Genomic DNA, 24,851 nt, shown 5'->3' with positions numbered 1-24,851 from the left:
TGAAAGCAGAAAATGGCCAGGATGCAGCTGGGTAAAACTTTCTGAAGAAGACAAGAATGCCACTATGGCCAATATGAATATAGCGAGAGAGTGGTATGCAATAGCACACAGCAGCTTTGCCATCCCAGCTTTCTCACTGTCATTTGCAAGCGATAAATTATTATTAAACAGCCATGCTAAAATGTACAGGCCTTGCTTTATTTTTAGGCTTCTATTTGGATGCCAAGCTCTTCAAACATCACTCAGTCTGAGAAGCACTATTAAAAAAAGAAACTGAAGAGTAGCCAAATTCTTGGCCTGTTGCAAACATTGTATTCAATAAGCTGTGGTTCAGTATGCATTGTGCTCGTGCGTCAAGAAATATCCTAAAGAGAAGTAGGAATTTACATAAAGGGTAATACTTACCAGGGACAACATTCCCAGAAATTGGGTGTGCCTAACCCTTCCTTTCATTTAAAAAAAAAAAGTTATCCTGAATTTAACCATGTAGAATTTGTGGCTATGTCCCACTCATTAATACATTAAATGCATTATGAGCCATATATTGACAATAACCATATAGCAAGTCAGCTTAAAAACAAATACAAAGCACCACCTCCCCCAGTAAACTGTGTTTTTCTAAAACGTGCACCATTAAGATAATCAGGTTACAGCAAACATGTATCCTTTCCACTCAAGCTTAGCAAATATGAAAATGTAGCTTTCTGGAAATTGGCATCAAACTTCCCGTAAATTTCAGTGGGGAGAGGATTTCACCTTGCTGTTGGCAGGCTGGATAACAAGATAGGTATCAGACTTCTGCAGCCCAGCTTTTTATGGATGAATCCCAAGCAGCGGTATTGCCACAAATGGTGGGACAAAGGAGGCAGGAGGAAGTAAAAGGGAGAGAGCTCAGAAGAATCATTCACGTTCTTAAAAAATGATTTCATAAATTCATTGTATAAAATAGGATTTGCAGACTTAAAAGCTTAACTATCACATTTTTCTTGCACTGGAAATTTAGATAACAACATGATCTAAGAGTGATATCGTCCTTATAGACTTAATCTTACTTCTCAGTTTGACAGCAGAGCTTGCCAGATAGCGTCTGTCTTCAAATACTCCAGAACTACCCTCTTACATCACAGTCCGGTCAAACCGTATTCATTCCTAAGGCAGAGAGCAACTTAGAGCTGCACTATTCATAAATACACATTTATTTTTCATTAGAAATGCATAATTACAGCATTTAAAAGCATTTTCCCCTAGAAAAGTAGTTAAGCAACAGTACAAACAAAATTGTTAGTCTTCTGCAAATACATTTTTCATTACACTGAACAGAAAACACCAGCAAAAGGCTAATACTTGCAGTTATGGGATTTTTCTTTTTTTAAATATTTTCCATTTTTGTTATAAACACCATAGCAAATAAAAAAAAGCTGTTTAAACAGTGAAAAATATTTGAGCTCTTGATCTTCTATCTGTGGTAAAGCAAGTATTGCAAAGCAGCAATACACTTCCTAAGATATCTGCAGACATTCAAATGGTGTATTTCACAGAAGAAATGAACAGGATGAAACATTAATTTAGTCTCACGGTTTTGATTCATTAGATTTCTTTCCCTCTTTCTGAAAGACTTTTTTCCTCCCTAAGTGTACCTAAGGGCAGACCATTTATTTCTTCTGAAGGCCAGATCCTCAATTGATGTAGTGATGTAGCTCCAATTTAAGTAAATGGGTCTGATTTATTCCAGGTGAGGACAACCAGATCATCAGATCATCCTGCTGTTTGCAGGAGATGTCCGAGGTGTGACCATGAGTCTAATAGGCTTTTCCATCCTCCTGTTGTTGCATGAAGACTACAGCACTTAACTTCTGACTGTGGTTCGCTGACATCTCAGTCGACACAGCTTTTCACAATTCTCTTACTGAATTTGGATCGCTCCATGTTCTATCTGCATTTCTGGCTGGATTGCTGATTGAAGGGTATCAGTGCCCTGCAAAAGGAAAGATGGAATCAGTAAATCAATACAGAAGTACTTTCCACTGGTGTAGCCAAGGGAATGTGAACATATTATACTAATATGAAGTTCGTGTACATACCAGTGCAAAAACTGCATGGATATCAGCTCTATGACAGAGTTGAAATGGGAATACACTTACAAAGGCACCAAAAATAACATAAAGAGTCCGCATGAAGACTAAGTAGACTAATGCCCTTCAGGCTGGAAAGAGAAGGCTGAAATAATGAAATCATGATAAGGATCTATAAAATCATGAGTGGCATGAAGAGAGCAAATAGAAAACAATTATTCCCTCTCTCTTCCCAAAAAAGAACCAGCTCTAAAAAGAAACAAAATAAAAGTCGTGTCTGGCACAACACGTGCCGAAGCTGTGGAAGGGCTTGAACCAGCACGACGCGTGTACTGACAGCTCAGGGGTACAGAGCTGAACAGTGCTCTGGAAGGAAAGTCCACCAAGGGTGATCATAGAAAAGACAGCAGGAAGTCCCGGAGTGACAGAACTGTTGCAGGTAAGGAGTGTAAAATTACCTGTTTGCCCTGTGCTTGGAAATTCCCCAGCTGGTGCAGGATACGGTCTAAAACTGCTGACTTTACCCACTGCAGTCTTTCTCTATTTTGTGTAAAATGAGAATAGCACTACTAGAATGAACTTTTTCTCAAATAAAATTCTTCCTACAGGCCTGATTCTACTCACTTTCCAAGCAAAAATAGTCCTCCGTGAAAGAAAGTAAACACAATTGACTTAAGCTTTCAAAGGAAGTCTCCTTAAAAATTAAATTACTGCCTCCCCAGTAGTCTGACAATGCTGTGAAAAGATAATCCCATAGAAAACTTTTTAGCCAAGTTAGCTGGAGTAAGAAAAACTGGATTATGAAAGAAGCTCCATCTTTAGAGCTATAAGATGAATAGCATTTAAGAACAGCTGTATTGGCTTGGATAAAATCCATCACACCCAATAAGCCTTCCCCTGATAGCAGCCAATATCACAAGCACAGATAAACTACAAGAAAAGGGCAAGCGTTTAATGATATTTTCCTGTACACTCCCACAGATTCCAGAGATCTGCCCTTGATGGATTTTCCCCTCCATAAATTCATCTAATAGATGCTTTATGTAACGCCCTGGATACAGAATTTTTTCTGTGGCAGTACTTCTGTTATGAAACAGTCTTACTTGAAGCCCTGCTTTATGCTCTCAGCCTAGCACCTGCAAGATGATACACAAAGACACACGGGCGGAAGCTCAACTAGATTTCCAATCCTTTAGGTTTTACTATACAGTCACAACTTGTTTATTCAACTGAAAATACTGGAAGTTCAACATTATAAAACCTTGCTCCTAAAGTAAGGTTTTGTTGCCAAATCATTTCTTTTCTCCTCTCTGCCTTGTTGCCAGTAATTGCACACAGCTTCAGGATTTATTTTTTTTTCTGTTCAACTTCATAGGTAATTTAGGGTTTACTTAAACATTCAATAAATTAGTACCAAAGTGGTGAATGATGCTATCAGATTTCTAAATTTGGTAGCAGCTAAGTTTTCAAGCGACTATCAAAGTTTTCTTTCCCATTAGCGTAAAACTGTGTTGAAGTTACATAATTATCAAATAATAATGACAACAGCAATACCAAACATTTATCCTACATTTAGACCAGAAGCAGAAGACTGCTCAAAGGGATTAGAAGCATACTTTAGATTTGGAATTAAGTTTTTTCCCAAATCTAACAAAATTTACCACCAGCATATGAATTTGAGCACAGAATAAATCCAAATATTCTTTGTCACCATCACATACTGTATTTCTAAATTTTGCAAGTTGCTATAAGTAAGAATGCTATCGAGACATGAAAACAAGCCAATGAAACATAAATCACTCAAATGCATCTGATTTCAAACCATGCCTCCCTCCATACATTTGCAATTTTATGCCAGCAAAACAGTAGTCATGTATTAATAGTCTGTGTTTACACAGGTAAGAAGGTAAGAAAACTGGTGCCTTGTTTTCAGACATTAAATAAACTCACAGTTGTGGTGTTTCAAATACAGAATTTGTGTAGGACATAGCATCAAACCCAGGTGGATAATAAACTCCACTTTTATAAGCTTTGATTGATAAATAGATTCAAAATCACTGAGGACATCTCAGCTTCCTGGCAAAGAACCATATGAAAACAGACAAAAGTGTCACTACAGCCTCACTGACAGGGTTTTCCCTTCGGATAAGACTCTTCCCTTCAGATAAGAGATCTAAAATGAGTAAGACTATTCCATAATTTTAGCCAAAAAAGCTATTGGGTTCTCCATATAACTCAGAGTAATGCAAATACCAAGCTGGTTTCTCCAATTCATTAACAGACCCTTAGTTTTTAGTTTGTGTAAACTGAGGAAATATTTATGCCAAACTTATTTTTAGTCTTGTCCGGTTTTCCTTTCATACTCAATTCTTATTTCACATTCCCTTTCTGCTTCTCTTCAGCTCTTTATAAACCTCTGCGGTTAACCACAATATTAAAACCTAACATGGTGCAAAGCATCCCTGAAGAGAAAAGTAACTCCTCTGGTGGCTGCCAGTCGTGTGGGAGACGGATGCTGGTGTTCAGAACTGCACTCCGTAACCTCCTGCCCATCAGAGGTGGCAGCTGAGGATGGAGGACAGGCACGAGGAACAGACCCAGGAGAAAGTCTGTGGGAGGTAAATTTGAGCATTTCCCAGGCCTGGAGAGAGGACAGCAGCACGAGAAACACCTCACGCTACCTGATACCTATATGCTTTATTAATTGGATGGGACCAGCAGTACTTGAGGATTTATATAAAATAAGGCAAGATCCCTGTAGCAACACTTATTGCTTAGTGTACCATTACAAGTGACTATAAAATACTGAGAAGGTTAGTGCAGAGACAAATCTAGCCAAGAGGCAAAAATTACTATTAAGGGCTCATCTACACGGGAAGATCCGTGTACAGAAATCTAGAATGTAATCTTACAGCACAGCACGCTCACATGCCCGGCAGCCCGATCCTTTTTAGCAGGGAGCAGAATTTTTCTGAAAAGCACTTTGTAGCATCCAGGTGGGGAGCCAGTGTGGAGCGGAGCAACTAGGAGAGTTTAGAGCTCCGGCTTCCCTACCTGCACCAGCCAGCGCAGACGGCACTTCGACAACATGCAACACAGCTCCATCTTTTGTTTGGGGCCCTCTTTGCCACTGGGGTAACTAATGCACTCGAACTTCATATAGTGAACTGATCTGCAGATTGCCTTGCCCACGGAAGAAGCACCAAGCACTTGAGTTTCATTCACGCAAAGTCTGGACATGGTTCCCTTGATTTCTTATACATTATTTTATTTTTTTTTACCCTCCCTCAAGAAACTCCATATCCAAATGTTTGTAGCCAGATCAGAATTCTCTACAAAACTGGGTATGTATCAGACAAAAATCCACTCTAATATTGGCTTCTAAGGATACCATTGTATTTTGGCTAGCAAGCAACAGCTTTTTTTTTTTTTTTCCCAACCACTTGGCATTCTCTAGAAAAGAAGCTCGCTAAGTGGGGTTCACAGAAGAATGTGTAACCATCTTCAGAAAAATTTCTGACAACTGTTTTAAGTCAGCATTCTTGTGTTGTCACCAGTCACAGCTTCAAGCTGATGAGAAACTTTTTGTAGACTCAGATACATGACTGTTCAAACTGATATAAAAAAAAAAAATAAAAAAAATTCCTCCACCGTAACTGAGAGGATCAAATGTTCACTTACAATTGCTAACATTGCGACTCCTGCGGGAAATCCAGGCTGTTGATCAAAATAACTGGAAAACTGCTGTCAGAAAGGGAATAACATTTTTAAGAGAAACCTCAGTCTGAAAAATACTTTTTGGATAGATTCCAAGCAAGTTTTTTTGCCCTGTCCTTTAACATGGCTCTCAGCCTTCAAGGATGCAGAAAAACAATGATGACCAAAATAACTACTCTCTAGGGACATCGAGCAAGAACATAGAAGCAGGCAAAGTCAAAGACCTTTAACAAAAATGATACCTTTAACAAAATGATGTTTCTTATTATAGATGATTTTTTTTTCTTTAACGGCTTGGAAACAGGATCATAAACTCATTGGGACTGCAGTATTTGTGGATAGATATATAGTTCATCTGACAGATGTTTCAATCAAGTTAAGTACATTCAAATGGCAAAAAAAAAATATATACATACTTGATTAGTCGCAGAGTGGTCTGTCACGGGTGTCAGCTGCACATATTGGACTTGGATATCACTCCCTTGGAGCGGGGATCCATCAACACCCCCTGATGCAGGCTCAGCAGAAGCAACAGCTATCAGCTGAGCACCCTGCAACACCTGCAGGGGAAGCAATGGAGAAAGCAGCTTGTAAACAACCACAATCAGAAATGCATTCTGAACCATCTAACTTAAAACAGCTGCAAAACCAAAGACCGTTAAAAAGAAACACAAGAAAAGTTGTCTATCGGTAACAGTTGCTTTAAATCATGTGGGTTTCCGAGGGGACATGGTACGCATATGGAAAGATTCCCATACTAGATGCTCGCTGCACTTTGCCTTGTGAAATTCATAATTCTATTAATGATTATTGCAAAGACTACGTGGGATACACTGTGCAGGTTACACTAAGAGTGTCATAATGTCAACAGCACACAAAATATCGCTGGGTAATGCTTTTACTGTTGCATAAACAGACACAGATCCAAGATGCTCCTTCTCACAGACAAAGGCATTCAACTTTTGACAAATTATTACAGTAACGTTTATATTCCTATCGTATACTAAGGTGTAGATTTAAGAATTAATGCTAATTAATGCTTACTCTAAACACATCTGCATTTTGACTGGTGAAGCCTATAGGAGACCTATAGGCTTCAAAAACCAAAAAACAGTTGACCCGTCTAAAAATGCTTGCTTAAAAATGTTCTTGTGATTACAGAATCACAGAATGGTCAGGGTTGGAAGGGACCTCTGGAGATCATCCAGTCCAACCCCCCTGCCAGCGCAGGGGCACTTACAGAAGTTGCACAGGACAGTGCCCAGGCAGGTTTGAAACGTCTCCAACATGGGAGACTCTACCACCTCTCTGGACAGCCTGTGCCAGTGCTCTGCCACCCTCAAAGTAAGGATGTCCCTCCTCGTGTTAAGATGGAACTTCCTATGTTCAAGTTTGTTGATTGCTCAAGATTAAACTAATTTTAATCTACTTCTTGAAACACAAATCAGAATTAAATACACGTACATAAACAATGACAAGCCCCCAATCTAATTTTTTTAATTCAGTTGAAATACACGAATTCCATTTTAATTTCTATATGCCGTGAAATGATGTATTTTTAAACTATGGTATTTGAACTACAGCGAACAAAAGACATCTTTCAAATGAAGGAAAGAGAACAAAGAACAAAAATAATATTCTTAACAAAGGTTTTTCTCAACAAAGTATGATTTCTCAGCTGATCTGCGGGTGGGTGGCCGTGAAGGAATGGGTAGACCAGAATTTCTCTAAGGAGTGTGGGAGGCAAAAAGAGGTGACCTCCATAAATGACCTTCAGGGGTGTTGTCAGGATTTTATAGGGATCTTGGGTGTTCTGAGCTACAGTCAGCATCAAACTGCAAAAGGATGCTACATCTTGTTTTTACAGGAGTAAGCAAAATTATCTCTTCCTATGGTATTTATTTTGGAACTATATGATACGCACTGTCAGAACCACATCACAGTCTGTCCTAGTGATTACCTGCAGGTCTTAAATGTATTTTGTCTCATTTATTTCTGAACTACAAACCTCAGAATGACTGTGAGCAACTGAGCAAGTCCATCATTCTCATATACAAACGACTTTACAACAAAGAAGCCTAAAACTTATAATAGTACCAGTTTCCCCAGTTCATGGTATGTTCTCAGCTGCACACCTTCCAGCACACTTCAAAAGAACTCCCTTTTAGAGCACACAATCTGGAGAAGATCAAATAACTGTTATGTGTTTTCTTACACCAGACCTATTTGATTCCTAGTGATAATCTACCTTTACCATGCTTCCTGCAAAGGACCCATCCCAGCAACATTTGCATAAAATACTTTTTGCTGTCAAATTACACTTTCCTTTTTGGTTTCATGCAAATGGTTATGTTGTTCTCCTACTGTACCTTCCTGCTGGATTTGTAATTAAGCCTTCATTCACAAAGAAATGGGAAGCATTTTTATAGAATGTAATGATGCTCAGCTAGTTTTCACAGAGGTAAAATGGACAACATGCCAATGTCAGCAGGGGCTGACAAATGCGGGTATTTATGACTTTCCATTGATGAGGTCACAGATTGATTGCTGCTGCTCCAATCCCCCCAACTAGCCAGATTAAAAACAACTCAGTTAAATTTAAATGTGTTCTAATCCCAATTCAAGACTACAGCAGTGATAGCTACATACACGGTGCTTGGTTTCCAGTTCTATAGTTTGAAAAAACAGGATAATATATTGGAGAGATTAGACATCAAACATTATAAAAAATTGCAATTAGTACAGTTTTTCCTTCTTTTCCTCCTGTTTGTGCAGATCCCAATGACTACAGGCTTCAGTATTCAATAATGGAAGTGAGTGGCCACACAAGACAGATTCCATTCCACTAGTGTTACACCAAACTATTTGGGTTTTGGAAATCAGGTGATTGGCTCTAAATTGAACATGGCACTGATATGTTTATTCTCTAGCAATTGCCTTTTTTGTGTTTTTCCCCTCTAGCTTCAAAACATCAGATTTAGAAACCTGATCGAGCAAACACAGGGACAGAGCTGTGTTATGTACAATACACTGGGAAGAATACAGCACAGAAACACTCTAAAGAGCTTTTTACTGCTCAGTTCACATAAACAAATCAGCTACTGATGACACACTACTAACACTGAGAGAACAAAAAAAAAACCCAGTCTGGACTTTTAAAACTAAAAGCAGAATAATCAAATGCAGATTTCTTAATGTTTTGCCACCTAGCACATGCTAACATAAATAGCTGTCTTAGATTTCTTTAAATACTGCCTAGCTTGTTATTGTGGCATAACTGGCCATATAACCAGTCACTGAACAAATGAGAATAAAAGCAAGAACAGGGAAAAGATCCCATCTGAATTAAACTGAGTGACTATTAAATGAAGGAATGAGCAACAAGCTCTTTTTAATACCTGTTGATAGATAGCACTCACAAAATTACTATTTTGCAGTTTCTATTTGAATTCCTGTACAGCTTCTGAAATTAAGATACAAGTGGATGAGAGCAGAAAGGGATAATCGCCATCTTTACCCCCCACCTCCCTTTTTCTTTTAAAGGGACTGCTGTTTCTGTAGCCTCAATGGCATAGTACCTTGTGCTTAACGTGCTGAGCCAAAGAGAGGATCAACACAATCTGAGGCTCAGCCTGGAACATTCGATCCCACTTCCTATGTCTGAACATCTCTGTGACATGTGACACGATGAGGACCTGCAGCATACTAAAGATATCACTTAACTAACCACACCATATTCATAAGATAATGTAATTTATCAAGAATCTCAAGTGTATCCAGATAGAAAAATCCAACTGAACCGATATTAAAAACAGCAATAAATTACATTTTCTCTACTGGAAATTAAAATAAATCTATTATATTTCTATCCTATCTTTAAAAATATGCTAAAAATTTGTTATGCTGAAGAACTATGTCTGCCATCACCCCTTCTCCTTCTCACAAACAGCAGTATTGATAAGTATTTTGCTCAGGAAAAGCTTAACTCGGGCAAATAGATTGGCAAGTTTGGCTATGGTCCTCAGATTCTGCTTGCATTTGCAAAACCTTTTTCTTCCAGAGTATTCACAGTGGAATAGGGGAGAAAGTCCCCAGGGGAAGAAATTACCTTAAAATACACGTTGACAGAAAGACAAGCAGATATAACCAAACATAATAAAGGACAGAGTCCAGCGAGTGGATTCAAGTTGATTGACCAGACTCTAATCAGTATGACCACGCTTCCCCATAGAACAACAGGATTTAACTTCAGCCCTATAACTTCAATCAGCCTCACCTAATAGTTTTATTCTGTTCGTGTCAGAAGTTTTAGATGAAACTATAGCAAGGCAGCAAAAATTAAAGACGTAAAGGGATCAATGGCTTTAAGTGACATGGGATTCGTGGAGGAGCTGGGTAGCAGAGCTTATCGCAAACGGGGCAGGTGCAAATACATGGCTTTTCTTTGGCTGCTCACTTGACTTCCAAACCAACACTTTAACTTTGTAATTCTTACCTGCCCTTGTCCTTAAAATAAAGGATTTGTATCAAAAAAAAACACCAATCTATGCTGAAAATGAACTTCTCTTCCCAATTCCCCTGGGCTTCTCTAACACCCTGCCTTACTGGTCCAAAACAGGTAACAGAATATGGTCAAACCGAAAAAATAATAAACTTCGCTTCTAACAAAATTGATTAATAAATGCTCTAAAAACACACACAGAACAAGAGGCCCGAAGTCACCCTTCCCTTTCACTCAGGCACAAAAGCACAGAAGCACCTGACATGGAATGTCACTCAAGCTAGCTCAGGCTAGTCAGAGTTCAAGTCAAGGCTGAAAACGTTCCTAAAACAGAGTGCCCTTTAAAATTAACAAGACGACCAAAAAATAGTTTTTCTCAAATAATTCAGTGGAGTATTTGGAAAAAGTACGTTTGGTCATCTACTATTGCTTGCCGACAGCGGTAAAAAATTGTCTTAACAGTGACAAGATCTTTAGCTCTTGCGGAGCCGGAGCACACTCTTTACATTGCACAATTATTTCCACTGCAAGCATAAGCAATTGCACAGCTGGAACAGAGCAGCTCACGAAATTCTTCTGTTCTTTCAGCTTGCAGTTACAACCACAGATACGTGCTTCTCCCAAATAGAAAACCTAATGAAAAATGTTTATCAAGAAAAAACAGCATACTTTAGGAAATGTCTGTAAGATATTTGAGAATATCTTTGAGATATATGTCTTTGAGAATCCTTCAATGCTACCAATGCTCTCAAACACATTTTGTGACCTAGCTCAATCTTTGCAAGCCTTCATGCCCCAGACCTTGTTGCCTCAAAGACTGCCACATTGCGTGGTGACCCTGGTGAAGACAACTTGCCTAAATGACCAAGCCCCTTCTCTCGCTATTCCCATCAACTTTCAGAATAAGAAAAAGTTCCCTAACACCTTCAGAGAGAAACATAAATGCATTTCTATTAGTTCTGATTTTAAACGGTCCTAGAAATACCAGAAGGAAAAGTATTTTGTTCGGATGTTTAAAATGAAGTGTGAACTCTTGGCATTGTTCGTGAATACAGAACCACAGTCTCTTTGACCAAGCATTTATTTTCCTTAAAGCTCTATAAGCTTTCGATGAGAGATATGAGAGCTGACAGATTTGATAAAATGAGCTAAGGGACAGACAGCACCCTCCTACCTGCTCAAAGCATATTGTGCCCATAAGGACATTCTCTGTCCCTCCTTACCGAAACACTAACACAAACTGAGGCTTCCTGATCGGAACTGCAGCAGAAGCACAGACCTTTGCAGTGGTATCCCACTGACCTGTATCTCTGCCTTTCTCTTTCTCTTTTTTTTTCACTCATCTCTCCACCTTTTTTCCTCTATCATTCTCTCTTCAAAGTCTTGATGATTTGGGACATGCAAGCTATTGAGCCTGAAGGTCCTGGATTTCTGGATTTTGTCCCTCTTCAGCAAGATGCTTGCCATTTAAAACACAATAATAAAATTAGTATTAATAATGAAAAACAGCTACTTTCTCTGCTCCCTTCTTTCCATTTAAAGACTATTTTAGCCCATAACTAATAGTTCCCATTTAACATTCAACTGCCAGGGCAGGAAATAAATTTTTTAAAAAAAGATTAAAATGTAATAGGTTTTCCTTCAGTTTTTCCAAAATTATTCAAGCATAGTTTCCAACCATGGTTCAATACATATCACATCCTCTGCTGAATTTACTTATCACTGAGAATTATTCTCCTAGAAACCCATAACTCAAAACTTTTCTCTAGACCCCTGTCTTCAAAAATAGGTAACTGTTTTGGGATAGCTGAAGTTTGTTTACCAAAAAAGTCCATTCCTCAGCCTGGTCCTTTCCAGATTGAACCTTCTATAACACATTCTTGCTACTGTTGTTGTGAGCTTTTTTATTAATCTAGGCAAGCACATATGTTTGCCTACCTATAAAAAGCTCAAAAACAAGACACACTGGCATTTTGGTGTCTTTTTTCCATCTTTTCTTCCCATTTCTATTGCAGGAATGCAATAAAAGATGACGTTTCTTTAAAAAAAAATGAGGTTTGAATCACTGAAAGAGTGGTTGTTTATAGAAGGCTCACATCTGAAAATCCTGTAAGGCTTATAGCCAGCAAGTAACCATTTCAGCAAATGTCGCACAAAAGAAATGAGTTGTGCATATGAAAAAGGAAAGATCCCAGTGACATGCTCTAGCTAAGACATTAATAAAAAGGACAGTTTGGGCCCAAAAGTGTAAGGATGGTTATGGGTTCAGGTGATTACTAGGTAATAAAAAATTAAGAAAATACCTACCTATCATTCTCCTACACTGTCATTCATCATTGATGGCAAAACCACATGAATACATTCACAGAGCAAACACAGCTCCTTCAAACGGTAAGAGGCTTTGCTGATAAACATGTTCACTTAAATACGATAACTCCCTCTACCTGATTCTTTTCAGTCATGAAGTTTTTCTTCATGGAACGTCAAGACTAAAAACATCCACTGTATTTAGTGCCAACAAAACATTTATTTACATGCTTACAGATGGGTTTCCTGGGGCAACTAGACTCCATATTTAGGTGCAGAACTCAAAATTTTTTAGCACCAGAAATTAATGAGTTCCATAAAAACATCAGAGGCTTAAACTAATCAAAGTCTCCCTCACCTTGGCATTTACTAAGGAATCTGGAACAGGCAATGCAGAATGCCAAAAGAGTGGACCTGTATGAAAAACCCCAAGATTTTCTTCTATAAGAAGAACTTTTGTAGTTCCTCATTTCACTCAATGAAGCAGAGCACGACCCAACACTAGGAAGCAAGTCCAGTACAGAGGATACTAAAGTATAAAGGAAAATCGGTAACTTGACCTACTTTACACCCCTTCCTCTTTAAGCCATCGGTTCAATTTAACCAAGGTCAGGTCCTCTTTAAGCCATCGGTTCAATTTAACCAAGGTCAGGTGTACTGAAAAGCTCATATCCCATGGTGCTTGATACAAGTTATTTTGGTGATTTTACAGTCCAGTTCCAATAAAATTAAAGTATTAACATGACAAAAAGGAATGGCAGCAAAGGACAGCCTGACCTAACTGTTCTTGAAGAAGCAGTCCTCTTCAGGCTATGATCAAGCAGTATTCATTGAAAACCACCATAACCCTTACACTCTAGTTATCTATCCCATATGTATATAAAGTAAGAATGCATATAGCCTGATGATGTGTTATCTTTCCGGAGAAATAAATTTACATTCAACCCGAACAAACATACAGCTAACAATAAGGAACAAGGATCACTACGTATTGCTGCATGCTTTCTACGCTGTACTTAAGCAATAAGTATTTTGACAGAATTACAAGACAGTTTTAAGGACTAGGTTTTATCTCCCAAACTTTTCAAAATATTAACAGCAATAAAAGACTGGAAGTTCCTCGTCCAAAAAGATAAGAAAGACAGATGAGTCACAGTGTTGCAGAGAAAATCTGCAGATTTTCTCTCCCAGTAACTAGTGAAGAGAAGAACACAGAGGTGCAAGCAAGCACATGGAAGATGTAACCCATCCTTTAGATCATTTATTGGCAACCCTTTTTTAAGCAGAAGCCTCCAAAATATGAGGCTTTTCTTCTTTATAAGGTGTGTTTTGATGGCTGCTGTATGTCTGACCTTATACTAAGATCACACTAAAGTAAAGGAAAAAGCCAAAATACGTATCGCTCACATTTTTTCCAAAATAATCACATATACTAATTTTTTAATTTTCAAGCTGAACTTGTTCGGATTATCATTTCATTATTACCAGCACCACCACAACAGAAAAAAGCCTCTAGGCTGTACTGTGTACTCTAATACTGCGTTTCATATCCAGCCACCAGAGAGTTTCCAGAAATTCACAGGTTTTTCCATTTTACTGTTACAAAGGGCTGATCATTGTCTAGTTTGTATTACATGGCATAAATTAAAGACCCTCACACAAAGCACTTCCCATGACAACTACAGCTGCTTTTTGAAGTACAACATCTCTTTTAGAGGCAATCCCATCTTTCTTTTAAATATTTCAATTGACAGAATAGCATGGATCATAGAACATACCGCCCCATCTTCTGTGTCTTCTCATTACTCCCTGCAGGAAAAGGTTTGGGAGGTGAAATTATATTTTATCCTATCAGGCTGGCCACCAAACATTCACCAGTATAAAAAAATAATTCTGGAATATTTGTTCTTAGAAAGATGCATTACTTTGCGTCTAGCTTTATTAAAAGGCAGGCTGAGTCAATCATATCTAGTAATCTAGGTCAGAGTATAAACATGACCTGTTAACTTTCTTTACTTAGCATTTAATAACACTGCCATTTACATATCACTAATTATTCATTTTCTTTCATATCTTTGATTAAAATACTGACTAGCACTAGTCAAAGATATTTGTGCGTAAACACCACAAAATACAAATTGGAAGGCTTAAAATTACTTTTTGCAATATATCAACTAAATTCTTTTGAATAAATTTAACACTGGCTTCAATCATTTCCTTTAGGACTACATTTTCAAATGATCGGAACAGCATGTTGGAAATAGAAAGCAAATGAGTATAGTGTCAATCAAGCTCACATAAACAAGCCCATTTTTAATAAAATAATGCTGATTCACATTAAGTATACTAACATGTTTTAATTCTTTGCTAATTACCTTCTAAACGCTTCCTCTAAACCAGGCGTATTTATTACATTAAAAACGCACTCCTCAATTTCCGTGCCCAGACACCCCATACCAAAGAAAAGATTTGGCTATGATTCCCCTTTTCCACTTCAGCAAGATACCAGGTATGGACTGGGCTATGCAGGGAAGAAGAGAAGAGAGAGGGGAAAAAAAAAAATGGTTCTGAGAGACCGCGTGGTAATTAAGCAACTAACAAAGTCGGAGTCCCCACATCATGTATCCTGTTGGCCGTTTCCATCACTCAAAATCAAATTGCTCCACTCACCCGTCCTCAAATATTGCAGTGTTGTAAGATAGGGGTTTTGCAGAAAATTACACTGCAAGAGCCTTGGTAACATTAAGGTAATATATTCCCATTAAGGTCCCAATATGTTTCTTTTAAAATAGAAGTATGTTTGATCTGAAGTAACTGGAAACAATATAAAAAGGATCCACTGCTCTTAAAGATTAGGTTATCATTCTGAAGTTAATGATCTAGTCCATAAAGCTTTACTTAGAGTCATTCCTCACTCCAACAACAACCTGTACCTAAATTTGCTATTTATTTCCTACATAAAATATGCCAATACAAAAATAAATTCAGCATATATAAAAGTCTAATATTTAGTAGTTCACAGAGAAAGGAACTCTCCCTGCTGTGTATTTCTAAGTGTGCTGAATTGAACCATGCAAAACGTGACCTTAAATCTGTCAAAACTTCATTAACTAACACCCCTACAGAGTCATATAACTGAGAGCACCTCCTTTAAATTCCCCAAACTAAACGGCATGAAAAGTGAAACTGATTTCAGCTCTACCAAGTGTGGAAAAATGAAAAGAATAATTCCAGAGCACATTTTTATCAGCGGCATTATTTCCTTGCATAACAAATAATAAAGCATCTCATCTGCTTTTACTTTGAGTACATAGCGCAGCACAGATCTACTCAGTAATGTCTACTCTGAGATTCCCTTAATGCGCCTGTACAAAACTTGGAGAAATGCATGAACACAAACTGCAGCTATTGTGGTTACTTAAACTAACTTTACAAAAATGTCTATCTTTCTGACTACTGCGGTGGGATTGAGCTTGATAAGTGATGGCAAATTGTGGCTTGGCGTATTTAAACCATCTGCATCTTCAAAAGCCCTTTCACAACACACCACCTTGCTTCCCTAAAGCTCCGTTTCAGTGATTCCCAGGGAGAGCAAGCCTCTGCCTCTGAAGACTAACTCCAATACTTTCCAGCGCTATGGTTTTATGGAGAGTAGCAGCCGTCAGCAAAATGTTGTAATAGGCCCCGGGCAAAGAAAAATGAGATGCAAAGAACGGCATGAAGTTTTGGAAGAGAAAGCGTAGCAGAGTTTCATGATCTTTTATTAACATTCCCTGTACAAGCTTTTTTTTTTTTTTTTTAAAAAAAATACATTTATAAAAAGATATTCTGAGGTCTTTGAAAAGTGTTCACATCTAATTTGGTAAATAAACTGGAGAAACATAAGGGTCAGAAAAACACCAAATTAACACAGCTTATGTTAACTTTTTTTAAAGAAACACCTGCCCGTACCATCACTGTCTCTCTGACCCTTTCCTAAGCACAATCCAACTGGAATAAGCAAGCCAACCCCTTTTTTGGTATGTAGTATTCAAAAACACATAACATACAAAAAAAAAAAATCCACCAGGCTCATGAGCTCTCTCCCAGTTAAACGCATCCTGCCTACATTTAACCAAACACCTAAAGACAAAGGTGCAGTTGTTAAAAGCATCTCACACTTTCACTGGGTCATACTCTTACATGGCCAAGTGGGGGGTCCCTCAACAGACTAACAGCTCCTTTGAGAAGTGGTTGGTGTTGAACACAAAAGGGTAATCAGCATAATTAAAACTTTATCTACGAGCTCTGGCTGAAAGGGCTGCAAAGTTAATTACTAAGAAATACCAGCCTAAATTAGGCTTTGTATCATGTGATCTAAATACAATGAGATTATATGAAATCCTATCTCTAAGTAGTCCACGTGTACATCAGCAGTATTCTATTTTAAGTCAGTATCACAGGTAGACCTGCCAGCATCAACAGATAACAAAGCAAAGAGGTGTTGTCTCAGCATGTCTCGAGGTCAAACCCCATGGAAGCCAAGTGGCGTCCTTCCTTTGACTTGAAAGTAGAGACGGGCTCAGGCCCTATAAAATGGTGTAAAATACACCAAAACAAAACACAGACTTTCACTGAAAATACACTTGAAACTAGCACATGTGCAAAACTTAATTATAATTAATTGGCAGTTCAGCTGCGGATGTAATTTCAGTAAAAATTACTTGGTTACGGAAAGAAGAGTTACCTCATCGAAATTCACTGTATCGAATTAAAGAGGCTATTTGGAAGTATGAGGCTTGTAAGGAAATCTGTATCATACATCTGACTCATCTTTTGTATGAAGATACTCTTAGTAAATCGCCCACTAAGGGAAACTTCTCAAAACAACTCTGTGGTTAACTGACTGCTCTTTTCAGATGTTGCACTGGCCAAACCACAACCTACAGTTTAATTTCAGCTGTTACACCTATACAAAAGGTAGTTTGATATACCTGCACCTGCCAGAGTTCCCTAAATTAGGTAGTTTTGGTATTTTGTGCCCGCTTTCTCTTCTGAAGGCAAGGCTCTGGTTAATCCATCTCTTTTCTGGTGAAACAATGTTTTACATCATACGAGCTGCATGCATGCATATGGAGATGTGACTGCCAGGTCATCAACCCACCAAAAATTATTTCATGTATCCCAATCCCCTTTTGGCAAGAAAGAAGACAAGACAGGAATACGTAACTAAGCATTCCAGCTCAGCTCAGCCTTCGACATTCTGTTATAGCTTGCAAAATCTTTTGAGTCAATTCAATCTAAGAACAATAAAGATTATTGAAATCTACGCAATTGCAACATTTTGTGATGAAATGGGTTACTGCTAGCAGTAAGTACGATAAAACTGACGGAACTACTTCCAAAAGAAAGGTTTTTCAAGAGTAGACAATTAAATCTCTCTGCAATAATTCACTATTTTGAGCAATACTAAAGAAGCCTTTGGCTTAAATGTTTTTGTTTTTTTTCCCCCGACACAATGTTATTTTTGGGTTTTATTCAATGTACAACTGAGTGCTATTAAGAAATGGCTGGATAGTTCAGAGAAAAATACTACAGTGTCAAAGAAATCTTACTAAGCTGTAGCTGCCGAGTGCAAAAGCTCAAGAAACAAGTCATACAGAGTGACCCAGACTCCCTCCGACTGACCAGCACTGATAAAGGTTATTCAAGTGAATAATAAATGGTGACTCACACGGCATCTGGCTGGTGGGAAATTTCTTGTTGTGACATAACCTAGCCAAGAGGGATAGGATAACTCAGTCCTAAAGGACCATCTTCCCTTACATTTTTAAGTGACAAGTCCCTGCTCCTCTAATAAATGTAAACATGGCTTTAAATGTCACTGTGCTGGTCCCATCCTCCCGCCTCAAATTCCTGATGGGATTAGTTATGCTTAAAACAAAAGGTCAAGATAAATGCAGAAGTACTTTCAGCATTTACTATGAAATTCTGCTAAAGTCTTCAGGCAATTTCAGCAGAAATAGCATTCAATCCTTTCATAAATAACTTAAAACTAGAATTTGGACTCCCAGTGCTGAAGAGAGGGTACATCTCCTCCGATGAGGCTAGCAGTAAATATGCCACTTAAAAATAGTAAGACCAGATCACCGAGGATCTACCAGAATCACACACATCTGTTATTTTGCTTTAAAATGTCTAAAACAATTTATCAGTTTCCCCTCAGAGCAGTGATTTTACTTTGATTCCAGAAAGAAAAGACATTGGGGGGGACTGCAAATGTTTACATCATAACTGGCAGTGATTTTTTTTTTTTTTATTATTTTTTTTTTTAAATACTAGCAAAATAACATCTGAAAGTTTGGCTGTTGTTGCTAGGGTAACAAAACACTGCTCCTACCGTACACTGCAGGATCCCATTAAGTTGGAGAAATATGGATGGGGAAAAAAAAAGCACATGCGACGACGGCATGAGCCTTTTACACACAGAGGAACGGAAAAGTTCTAGTACTGCGGTGCTCAGGAAAAGTCCGAAGGAAAAGAAAATGAATATTCTGCCTCCTGCACTTTAATTATGAAATGATGTAATCAGCTCAATTTATATCAATCAGTATCAGAAGTACATAATGGCTTCAAAAGAAAAGCAGAAGAAAAATGGTAGGAACAACCCCAGTGAGGAGTTAACTGTAACTGTGCCTGGACTATAAATCAGAAGTTGGAGAAAGTTATAAGCCAGTACTTCTCAATTAAAGAATACTTAAATAAGAAAGCAGTACTCCTGAGAATTACCTGAATTAGATTAATAAGTCTCTTACAGAAACTTGCACAAAAAATAACACTGTGGACATAATTCAAGAAAGAATCTCAAGAAGGACAAGAAAGTGTAAACTGGACAGAAATTTAAAAGCAGAGACTCAACCACTTGGGGTTCTCCCTTTAACAAACCCAAGCCCTAAGAGAAGATGCTCTCTGATTTGCATAGATAGGAAAGGAATCCAGAAAGTGAAAGCGTCTGTCTTCTCTGGTTTTGCTTTTCCACCCAAATCTCCAAATAGACAGGAATGACAGATAGCTGGAAGAAACAAAAACCCAAGGAGTACAATTCATATTATAGTAGGGTACATACATTTGTAAGGGGAATATGTACTCCAGAATTTAGTATAGAAATAAACATACGAAATGGCTGGTTTTTAGAATGAAAAACGTATGACAAAACCACCTGGACTTCTCCAAGTACCCATACAAAAGATTACAGGATATTGGTAGGAAGAGAATTAAAACACCCAACTGTATCTCTAATCTTGGCTTTTATCTACTAGTAAAGTTCATGTAAAAAGAATCCAAAATAATAGAAGCTTTATCTACTCCATTTAAATTATTCACACTGAAAGAGATAGTGTCGCTGTGAACTGCTCAGTGTGTTCCAACGATGACCCAAACTGAAAGCAGATGTAATGTATATTATAAGCTATATATCATGTTCCAACTCAGAAAATCTTAAGTTTCACGTCAAAAACATTTTCAGACAACAGTTCTCAAACAAAAGCAATTAGGAAAAATGATTGATTTCTTTCATTAAAGTGGATGCTCTTACATATATCCGCTGTCATTTTTAAAACTATCCTCTTTTTGACAAATGTAATAACGTTAGACTAACACAAATCACCATCCTCTGATTTCCATCAAAGTTCACAGATAAGACACCAGTTATATATACTTCTCTCCACATGAAGCCATATCGTTTCCACTCAGCTCCTCCACCAGAAGCCTGCTCGGGAACGGAACTTCGCTCGCGCTTTCCCCACTTAGTGCATTGACTGAGCGGACAAATGTTTCTAATACGCAGGAGGAGAGCTTGGGAATTGGTGCTTCTTTCACTTTAAATTAGAATAAGCGTGTTTGCATCATTGCAAAGTGATAAAATAAAATGAATCCTAACAGAGTGTCACTTTGACTAAGTCATGTACTGCATGTTACAGTACTGCAGATGATACTTTCCCACTGTTGCAAATGAATGCCTGGTTACCGAATTAATTTCCTCCTTTATTTTTCTCAAGCTGAAGCCAGTAACCTGACATTTAACAATTATACAAATTCTTAAAAATGCGAATTGCCAGTTACATCCCTCATTGAGAACACAAGTAAAATACTTTTTCTGCTAGTGATTTTCAAAATTTATTTTCTGCTTGCATGTATTAGCCTATGGCGTGAAGTTCTGCAAGTTTGCTTACACGGGAAAGCATTTTCATGGAAACTAATATTACAGATGATAACCCAAACTCTGCTGTTTAAATTTTGAACAAATAAGAGTAAGAAGTGATTGTTTATCCACTTCACTTCCTGCATTGCTTAGAAAACTGTATCAAGTCATTCTAAACACATTAGGTAACACATACACCCTGTTCTGCTATAAATCATTAAAATGCCTTTTTTTTTGGGGGGGGGGGGGACGACCAATTGGCACAGTATTTGAGTGCCTGTTCTCCCCTGTGAACTAAACTTTAACCATATGTCTGTTGTCAGGGCAATTTTACCCTTCAAGAGCACCAGTCTCAGTGGTTCTCCAAGGTTCTGTGCACTTACCTCCGTGCACTATCATTTATCCACCCATTTGTTTACCATTTGCGTTCATTTTCCACTTCAGTGAAATCCATGGCAATTACTTTGGGATGTAATTACAGGAACCACCCATCAGTAACGCTGTCTCCGAATCCTCTACTACTTCTCTGTAGAGCTCAAAGTTTCACCTATGTGGAGCTTTCAGACATTAATGGCCTGTGGTTGAACTTAAATCAGAGTCTCCCATACGGCAATATATTTTGCTACCAGCTGAGCCTCCAGGCCAGCCAAAGGTCTTCGCTTTCTGAAGCCATAACCAGATAGCATTTGCATACACGTTAAACTTTCCGATCATCATTTGGATTTTTTAAAATGCATTTTTGAACAAGTCTCAATTTTTTTATTTTTTTTTTTTTTTTGTGAGGAAAGGGAGAGGAATATGGAGTGTGAATTTGAAGCAGACTTCAATGAAAGCTCTGGACCCAAAACTATTGTTTTCTTAGAGTACACATCTGGTTTTCCCCAACATACTGCCAGTTCTGTAACTCAGTTTAATACCCAGCTGGGATAACGTAAAACTAGCATATAACCTAAAATAAATGCTAGAAGCACATATTTTTGTTCAGTAATACTTGTATGCATTAAGTTCAACTTGACTAACGTTCTACCCACATACTGAAAAGTTTGTATCAATGAAGGGGGAAGAGGAGGAGAAAAAAAAAAAATCACACCCCAAACCAGGCACCGTGCATGTGTGTGGCCACACAACTGGAAACTAGAACGAAAGCTCACCAGAGCAGCATAAAATCTTGCTTTTAAAAGGTTAAAATTACTTATTTTTACAATCAAAACACAAGTTTTTAAAGCAAAGACATTTAAAATGCGGTTTTCTCATAACATCAGAAAGGAATTATCAAAGCGTCTAACACTAGCATGTTGCAGGAATGTTCCCCCGGCCGCTGACAATCTTTTCCCTGACCAACTTGAAACTTTCTTCTTTCTAGTCCGTGGGAAGTACAAATGTCTGGTAACAAAATTTTTAATTCTTAGGAAACTAAGGCTATTAGAGAGCATAGAGGAAACTGCTGAACAAAGAAAGCTGAATCTACCAAATACTCTTGTCTATAAAATAATCTTCTTTTGGCAACTTTGATGGCCAAAACATAAATCAAAACCATGCAGCAATAAAAGTGACGACTTGATAATGTTATACTGAAGGCTGCTAAGAGGTAAGCATGAAGCAAGGACCACAGCGAGCTCAGTTTGAAAGCAATTCATAAAATGTTACTAAAGGAGTTTAAAGAAGCATCAGTAAAAGTGACTCCTTCTTCCAGCCCATTAACGCATAGATTATTTTGACTTACATTTGTATTCATGCAATAACTTTCCATTCTACAGTCTGAGTCTGACTCTATATGGCTGGCCTTTCTTACAGAGATTCATAAAGGCTTAAAATGGATTCAGCATTTTATTAAAAAGAAAAAAAAAATTTGGACCTGATCAAATCTGGTCCCGGTACAAATTCTAGCACTTAAACCAGATTTGCAGCCCTCGCATGGTTTCTGAGACTGCCTTGGGAATGTAAAATGCCAAGATGCTATTAATATAAGGATTCCATATAGCATATGCTCATAAAAAGCCTTTTTTTTATATCTAATACAGAATATGCTACTTTTTTTTCTGAAAAATTCAACGTTAGACATGTTGAATCAAACAAGATCATTAACAAGATAACAAGATCATTAAGACAGGCACCCTGAATGACCTTGCTGCAGTGTGCCAACCAGCGAGACTACTCACACTTACAAAAATTACTCCAGCTAAGTAACGCTGCCAGACTTGGGCTCTGAATTCACAGTTAATATGGGAATTTTGGAAATATTTCCTTTTACATTTATCATTTCTTCCTGAACACCACAGTGTTCTCAGAAACCTGTTCTCCTGGTACCAACGTTTGCCTCTAGAAAAAATCTTTGGTTGAATCTCGCTGTAATCAAAAAGCAAGGACTCCAAAGTGCACGTTACAAAAGTTTTTTCACAACCTCCATTAAAGCCGAGTTTCACACTTACAGATGCTTTTTCGGGAGAAGGGGGGCGAATGGGATTTCAGGAGGAGGTAGTAGCAAATGCTACTTAAGTATTTCCCACAGCAAAAAGATGAAAGCATGTTAAAGAAGAAAGGGGTAAAACAGACTCCTCAAGGTGCAGATTTATAGCTTACCGAGTATTCCCTCTGATACTTTGTGTTTATTTACCTACCAATGTGCCTACTGCATTTTCCCACATGAATGACTTAGACATTAGATCACACAAAGCACAAAGAAACCCACTGTAGAGTAAATAAGTCACGGAGGAGATAAGTAACAAAACAGGACTGAAAAAGATTAATTTAAAAATTTCTTTCCCTTTCAACCACAGTCAGATTAAAAAAATCTTCAGTAATTTCCACCCTTAGCACTTGAGATAAATAGTAAACCAGTGTACATCACAGAGCATGATTAGCCAGTGTTATAAAAAAAGCAAAAATAGTTAATAATTACATTTTAAAATTTAAATGAAGGTAAACAGAATCTAGCAGGCAAACACTGAAGAGATAAACTTTTCTAATAGGCTTGAGAGTCTGCTTTGTGAAAAATTTAAACCTCAAAATGGAAATGAAAATTTCTATTCATTTTCATAACAACGACAACTTCCTATATGTGACCGATCGGGGGTTAATTTAATTGCCGGAGTGATCAGATAGACAGCTGGAAATAATGAGATGAGGAAGACTATGAAATCTTGTCCCACCCTTGAGTGTGTGAGCTATGCGTGGCCAACGCGCAGCAGCCTGTGCCTGCACATTTGCTGTGCGCAGAACACGCTCAAGTCCTTCGCGCCGGTAGTTTTAGAGAAGGAAACTTCTGCATCGTCCAGGAATGATCTTCCTCTGCCTGCAATCCCAAAATTTTTATTACCAGGGCTCAACAATTTAATATTTTGTTTCTCCACGCTACTGGGGAGCAGACTGAATGAACGGTGAATTCAGCTGTAGTTTGTCACTTCAAAACAAACACGCTCCTGGTTTGCCCCTTGGAGCTGCGTCTGATTTGCAGATTTTTCAGCCGTTCTGAAACCCCGTGCTACTTCTGAAGAGCAGTGGCAAATACCAGCATTGTTCTGGCTAATGACCTGCTGAATTGCTGGGTTCACACCAGATTTTTTGCTGAATATTGTATTAACATATTCCAAAATGTCAAGAGGCAATTCAAGGAAAAAAAACCTCAACTTTTTTTTTGGTGAGATAAGGTTAGTCCTAAGTAACATTTACAATTGAAATACTATAATTTGAACCTTTGACAACCTTTGATATTTCTTCACTAGGTTCAAAATTTGTTCCAGTGCTAATTTCTACCACTGTAAAAATGTACCGTCATTTTGAACCAAACCATGGGTGACATCTACTGCCGTCTTTTCAGAGACCCACACGGGCCAGTCCCAGACCTATTACAGCTTTATTTACAAAGAGCTCCTTTGAGAGTACCAGCCAGCGCCACACAGATTGATGCATGTCTTTAAACCATTACAGATCTCATTACATAAAACATAGCTGCAGTTGCTGACATTCATAAATGAATTTCTAAGGCATTAGGGCACAGGGAAATGGTTACGTTATACAGCTCCCTTTGGACTCTTCAGGGTCTCTAACGAGCAAGAGACCAGAACGCAGCAGCTCC

General features: G+C 38.1%; 1 protein-coding gene across 4 annotated transcripts in view; it reads right to left on the bottom strand.

Annotated features, from left to right (window-relative positions):
• Positions 1–1,354: 1,354 nt before the first annotated feature.
• Positions 1,355–24,851, bottom strand: part of BANP (BTG3 associated nuclear protein) — a 140,497-nt gene continuing 117,000 nt past the window's right edge. For 3 of the 4 annotated variants that reach the window (XM_009890037.1, XM_009890041.1, XM_009890040.1), the window contains 2 exons: positions 6,206–6,349; positions 1,904–1,975 (listed from right to left, as the gene is read on the bottom strand). In XM_009890037.1, the coding sequence (XP_009888339.1) occupies positions 1,904–1,975; positions 6,206–6,349 (216 nt within the window). Of the gene's footprint in view, positions 1,976–6,205; positions 6,350–24,851 lie in introns of all 4 variants that reach the window. The other variant, XM_009890039.1, reaches the window with a different exon arrangement.

This window comes from Charadrius vociferus, unplaced genomic scaffold, assembly GCF_000708025.1.
Source record: "Charadrius vociferus isolate BGI_N301 unplaced genomic scaffold, ASM70802v2 scaffold1028, whole genome shotgun sequence".
Classification (NCBI taxonomy): Eukaryota; Metazoa; Chordata; class Aves; order Charadriiformes; family Charadriidae; genus Charadrius; species Charadrius vociferus.
The sequence above is the reverse complement of the archived record's forward strand: the minus strand, read 5'-3'. Positions and strand labels throughout refer to the sequence as shown.